Raw genomic sequence first — 7,169 nt, forward strand, 5'->3', positions numbered from 1 at the left:
CTCAGCTAACTCACGCACTTTTAATCTTCTATCCTTCAACACCATATCGTGGATTTTATTGATGATTTCGGGAGTACTTGCTTCTACGGGCCTTCCTGAACTGCCATGAACTGCCATGAACTGAGTCCAATTCATTTTTTATCTCATATGGAGTTAAACCCTTTAAATGAAAATGTTTGATTACCGCTCTGAACTCGTTTTTTTTCCATTTTTCTTAACGAACAATTTTTTTTTTCAATTGGTTATAAAAACACGTAAACTCAGAAGATGTGGACTGTGACTGCACCATATATCTATCTAGTCGGGAGTGGTGTTGACTGAAAACAGATGATTTGGAGCGATTCGCGCGCCATCTGTTGGTCATTCTAAGGACTTATTGAACTACCCTCGTATTATTGTATTATTGTAATAATTGTACGCGTGTTTATGTGTTTAGTTCTATTTAATTTGTGTATTTAGTTCCTCCTTCTGGAGGCTAAATCTTTTGGCGGAGTAAGTTTATTTTTCATATAGTCGTTTGAGATTCTCATATGCTTTGTATGGCAACTTCAAGCGATGTTATCGCTCTTTCAAATAAAATGTATGAATATCGTCTTACTTCGCTTGTTAATTTTGATATAGCACATTTTAAACTCTCACAAGTTTTATAAGAGTTAATGCAACATCCTTTCCATTTGTGCAAACAAAAATATTATTTTTGACAGCTGAAAACCGCTATGTTAATTTTTGATACGCAAACCCTGTTTTCCCTGTTTTGAAACGATATTACACTAAATTCTCATTCATTTTTATCATTTATACTAACAAAGAGTCTCTATGTCTGGAGGCTCTTTTTCTAAAATTCTTCAAAGTAGATTCCTCATATTGAAAACAAATATTTTTGAAAATTAGAATTTTTGCATTTTTCTCGGAAACAACGAAAGGCACACGAAAATGATGAATCGCTTAGGATAAAGATCCTGAAATTATATATTTTTTAAATGTTCCTCGTCTCTAAAAAGGCTTAGATCGCAGGAAACTGGTTGCATACCTTTTTAATATTATCAGAAATATTTTTTAAATATTGAAAAAAAATAAAGAGGTGTGGTTTTTATGAAATTATTTTTTCCATGTTTTCAAAATTCAGTGTAAAAAATTAAGCAGACTTCCTGGAAAGCTTCACCTATTATATTTTCCGATATTTGTTTACAGTTTTTGCTCATATAAGAAAGTTATAATATTAGTCTTATGGAGTTTTTTTTTTAAATCCAAATGAAAAAATTATTATTTTCATAATTTGGAGGGCGGCAGTGCGTAACGGGGTAAGGGACAGTTTTTCGAAAAAAAATGGTATATAGAAAATTAATTCGAAAAATCTGGTACATATGGTTTTGCAAGGATTTGTTCAAAATCGATTTTTAAAAGTAGTTTTATGGTATACAGTTAAATTTGTATAGTCAGTATAAATAAATTATTTCTAACTTGAAACTATTTTCTATTCTATTCAATAATAGTAGATTATGTACCTAGGCAGTACAGTTGAACTTCATACGAGGACGCAGAATTTAACGTGTGAGCCGAAGGCGAGGACAGTAAAACGGCATCCGAGTATAAAACAACTTTACTGCCGTGTTGTATACGATACTTTATTTGAAATAGGCAGAATAAGAGCACTTTTTCTGGAAAAAGGTGCTTGATTGTACCGCGTACGTATGCGCGTGGGGTAACGTTATTATTCCAAAATCCACTTCGTAGTTAAACGCAGTTTTAATATGAATTCTTTTCCGTCCTTTTTCACTTTTCTCTTACTTTTCACCCACTACTTTCTCTTTGCTGTCACTTTACGTGCCGCTCGCCGCAGTACAATAAAGTGCTAATTTACTGCCGCTCCGCTGGCGGATTAAGTGCGCTTGTTCTGCCTATTCCAGATAAATAGATATATTGACATAATTTGATGCATATAGAATAATATTTAAAAATTTGATTATTCGCAGGGTTGCTATAGGTCCGTGAATTCTTAAAAGCCAGTGAAAGTTAGAGAATGTCAGAGGAAACCTGATTTTATATCAGGGAATTTTAGATAAACAGAAGATGAAGTTAATTTTTATAATAGTGTTGGAAATTCATCTATTATGTTAAAAATGTATTCTTTTTCGTTAAAAATTTATTTATTTTGATGTAAATGTTATCTTTTTTTGTTAGAAATCAAAACTATTTGGTTGAAAATGCGTTTTTTTGCTTGCATTGAACTATTTTTGGTTTAAAATTATAAAAGCTTTTTTATTTCAATATAAACTGTTACATTTTTCGTTGCGAATTCATCTTTTGTGGTTGAAGATGCAATTAACTCAGTTAAAGTGAATACATTTTTTTTATTTAAAAGTAAAATATTTTTCGTATAGATATCAATTATTATAAACTTTTCGTTGAGAATTCTCTTTTTAAATTGAAAATTGATTTCTTCTGTTGAAAATGTAACTACTTTCACAGTAAAACCCAGGAATAAATTTTATCTTTCAAAAAGTTAAAAACGTTGCATCACGTTTATCTAATGAAAGATAAAATTTATCTGAAAAAAAAATAAAATTTATCCAAAAAAAAGATAAAGTTTCTCTGACGTAAATGTTTTTTTGACATAGGTTATGTGTCAGACGGCTGCATCAATTTTCACAGAAAAAATGTCCTTCATAAATTTCAAAATTCTCACGGTATTCAATTTTAAATATTCTTACTTTATGTCACTAATTTTAAACCCAAAAATCACTCGCCGACAATTACTGAATACACAGTCTGCACTTTGGTTAGTTTATACCAAATAGTTTTCGATAGAAAACTGAAGATTGGTTCAACAAAAGTAAGGGACTGAAGTTGGCTGAGGGTTCTTACTCAGACATCTTCTGTCTCTTACTTTTGTCTGACATATAACCTATGTCAAAAAAATATTTACGTCAGATGAACTTTGTCTTTTTTGCAGATAAATTTTATCTTTCGTTAGATAAATGTGATGCAACATTTTTATCTTTTTGAAAGATAAAATTTATTTCTGGGGTTTACTGTGTTGTTGACAAATTAATTTTTCCATATTTAGTTCAGAATTTATATTTTCGAGTTGAAAACTGTACTACTTGGTTGGAAATTCATACATTGCATATATGTCTTACTCAGTTTGTGGATGGCTCGTCAAAAAATTCTGTATGACTGTTCTCACTAAAAGCAATTAAAATAAATTTAGAAACAAATATTCTTTGTATTAACATTATTGATCTCATTAGTGAAAGGTTGTTTTTATTTCGAAAAGGAAAATTTAGAACCTTAAGAGAAAATTGAAAATTTTGTATGGAACAATCAGGGAAAGTCAAGGAGTTTCGAAATTGGTATTTTGTATCAATCCTGTAATTGTTTAATTATTATATTTAACAATAGGTGGCTATTTCCGTCGATTTATTAAAACCTTCTAAAGATTATTGAGTGTTAACAGTTAGAGGATGGGAATGTTGCACCCAAACTTCCGGTGAATTGAAAATCGTATGAATCAAACTTAACTATAATCCTACCCTTTTAAATATTGTAATTGATGACAATTGAATTCTAACATGACTGATGATTAATTGCAGGGGCATTGAAAAAGAAAAAGGAAGAAAATGCAGACGGAACAACTTCGACCGGAACAGCTGGTGGGTCTGGTGGCCCGATCAGCCGAAGGTACAGCAGCAAAGGGAATGCCCATCAAAGGCCATGAAGACCTGTGGGTGGAAATTCAGGCCACGACATTCAGAAATTGGGTGAACGAGCACCTGAAACAGGCTGGTGATGCCGGGGGTGGACCAGTTCTGGACCTAGCCGAGGATTTCAGGGACGGCACAAGATTGTGTGCCCTAGTTGAAGTTCTCACCAAAAGACGTCTTCCTAGATGGAATCCCAGACCTGCTAATCAACATCATCACCTGGAAAATGTTTCCACTGCACTGCAGGCTGTTGAGGCTGATGGCGTCAAGCTTGTCAACATCGGTAACTTATTTTTCATTCTTCCATTATCAATTTTTAATAACTAAATAGGATACATGTCCTTATTTTGGACCATTTTCATCATTTAGGAGCTAAAAGGTCCAGGGTGGATTTAGAAAAGAATTGAAAGGTAGCATGCCATAATGTTACCCGCATTCTTTAAATTTTACCCTAGAGACAAGAAATGTTCTCAATAGAATTTTCAATTTAAAAAAAAAAATTAAAAAGTTATTTCAAAATAAATCAATGTTGAATTGAACCCTAAAAAGTTTGATTGAAAAATGTTATTAGGTTTTGCAAAATGCAGTGGAAATTTTTTTTTCGTTCGAGGCGCACGTTTTTTTTAAATGTTTAAATGGTGACAAAGAATCTAATTTTCAATAAAAAAAAAGTTTTATTAGATTTATAGCCGTTGAGTTGATGAATGGATACGAAAAACTTTTGACAACAAACTTATATTAGGCTTTGAGAAAATGGAGGATGAAGTTTTTGTCGCTCGAAGGGCACGTTTTCTCAAATTTGGACAGTGATGAAAAAATGCAATTTTTAATTTTTAAAAAAATACGATAGTTGACTTTGTAGTTATTGAGTTGCTGTATCTATATACCAAAAATTTGGAAAGAAATCTTATTAAGTTTCGATAAAATCGAGGGGAATTTGTTTTCGTTCGGGGCGCACTTTTGGATGTGATACAATAAAAAAACCTTTAGATGGCGATAATAAGTATCATTATCAATTTTAAAAAAAAGTTTGAAGATTTAGTTAGGCCCGTGCGGCATGATAACGAACAAAGAATTAAAAAATAATATTATAAAAAAGTCCTTTCGTCAGGAAGTGTATTATATTTTTAAAATATTTTTTTAGTTAATAATGTTATTTTGAATTGATATACAATTTGAATTTTCTTTCAAAGAAGGATGCTTATAATTTAAATATTGTTGGAGTTAAAAACAGGATAAATCATAATCAACACAGCCTCTGTTTCAAAATTTCAGAATTAAGATTACTTTTCGTAAATGACAGCGAATGTGAACATTTTTCTTAAACCCACGTTGGAAATCTTTTAAATTTAAAATGTTTGACATTTTTAAGTTTTATTTTTATTTAATTTTGACTTTAAATTAAATTTTCCCATATTTTCACCATTAAAAAAACTTATACCTTTCATAAAATTTGGAAATTTCCCAAATCTTGGGATATCAAATTTTCGAAAATAGGAATTTGTCGAATTTTAAAATCCGCATAAACAATATTTAATCTTTTTTTTTGGTTAGAATAATCTTATATTTTATAGGGGTTTAACTTATTCTCAAGTGAAAATTGAGCCATTTACTATTTTTGAGAGTTTAAAAAGTCAGAAATTCACTTATTTTGGGAAATGGAAATTAAATACGAAATTGCTTCTTTAAACGTTTAAAAATGTTCAATTCTTCAGGTAAAAAATTGTCCAAGTTTTAATAGTTTTCTTTAAAATTTTTCAATGTTGAATGTTTCGACCTTTAAACTCATTACTTTGAACGCGTCCAATTTTTTGGAAGTCTCTTATTTTTACTACCATTATCAATTTTTAATAACTAGATAAGGTAAATGTCTCAGTTTTGTATCTCTTTGATGCGATTTTAGAAGCAAAAAGAACTAACAACTGCAACTTTATTTTTAAGCAATAGAATTTCATTTTTTCAAATAGGAATTATTGTAAATTAACTTTACTTTTGATTTTAAAACAGCATAAATCTGTTTAAATGCAAACTTCATAAACATTCATAAGGTTAAAAAGAGGCCGTTCAAAAACTACGTCATGTTATTTTGAAACCGTCCCCCCTTAGGTGCAAATGTTTTCTTCTACTTCATTCGATAAACGCATAAAAAACATAAATATAATATTTACAATATATTATTATATTTTTCGAAAAATAGTTAAACTTTAAACTAAAAAGATTAATTTTCTACCAAAAGAGCCGAATTTTATACAAAAGAATTGAATTTTCATGCTAGAAAGGCAAATGTTAAAAAAAAAAAACAGTTGCGACTTTTAAACCTGAAAAAATGAATTTTCAATCGAGAAAGATGATTTTTTTAACAAATAATTAATTTTTCTGCACAGAACTTTTCACCATAAAATATTTATTTTCAATACAAACAGACGAATGTTCAAAAACATATAAATTAATTATTATCAACCAAACAGTTGCATTTACAACCAAATAAATGACCTTTCAAGCAAAATGGACGCATTTTAAACAAATTACATATATTATGAACTAAATAGTTGAATTTTAAAGCCAAAAATATGAATGTTTTAGAATCGAGTTAAAATTTGAAACGAAAAGAAGGAATTTTCTGTAATAAAATAATATTTAAGAAACCAGTTACATTTTGAACAAAATAATTAAATTTTTATTAAAATAGTTGAACTTTTTATTCAAATAATTAAATTTTCAACCAATTAGATGAATTTTCAATACAAACATATTTTAAGTTTAAATCTAAAACAGTCGACTTTAACCAAAAATATGAATGGTCAAAGAACATTGGAATAGTTTATATTTCAACCATAAAATATGTTAATTTTAAATAAAAACCATTTAAGTTTAACAAAAAACAGCTAATTTTCAACAAAATAGTTGAAATCTCAACCAATATAGATTAATTTGTAACGCAAAAGTTGCATTTTAAACAAACCAAACAAAAAATCAAATTTGTACCAAAATCGAATAGTTAATTTTTTAATGAAAAATGAAGTCTCAATGACAAATTTAATAGTTAAATTTCAGCCAAAAATGGATTAGTGAAATTTTCAGTTCAGAAAATTAATTTTTAACTGCACAAAGCGAATGTTCAAAAAATCATTCAATCATAAACTTAATAATAGCGTTTTTTAACAAAAGAGATAAATTCGGAACCAAAAATATAATAGTGGCAGAGATAAATTATGGCAGAATTTTCAGTTAAAAAGAATTTACATTCAGCGAAAAATTGATGAATTTTCTTATTGGGTTCTAGTAATTTAATTTTCAAAAAATTTTTTCAAAAAGGTGGAAAGAGTATGAAATCTGTATTCAGATGTTTTTGTTGTTATCTAAAATCACTTATTTTAATTTTCTCAAGCATTTAAAAAAAATGATATTCGCATTTATATTGCCCATATATGTTTTCTCATTGTGCGTCAACACAAATCGTCGCAA

At 29.1% G+C, this 7,169-nt stretch overlaps 1 protein-coding gene across 1 annotated transcript in view; it reads left to right on the plus strand.

Moving 5' to 3' along the window:
- Positions 1–7,169, plus strand: part of LOC117182620 (filamin-A) — a 240,572-nt gene that overhangs the window by 52,766 nt on the left and 180,637 nt on the right. Inside the window, exon 2 of the mRNA XM_033375719.1 lies at positions 3,594–3,987. Coding sequence (XP_033231610.1) covers positions 3,621–3,987 — 367 coding nt within the window. The 5' untranslated portion in view covers positions 3,594–3,620. The remainder of the gene's footprint in view (positions 1–3,593; positions 3,988–7,169) is intronic.

The sequence above is a fragment of the Belonocnema kinseyi genome, chromosome 2, assembly GCF_010883055.1.
Source record: "Belonocnema kinseyi isolate 2016_QV_RU_SX_M_011 chromosome 2, B_treatae_v1, whole genome shotgun sequence".
NCBI lineage: Eukaryota > Metazoa > Arthropoda > Insecta > Hymenoptera > Cynipidae > Belonocnema > Belonocnema kinseyi.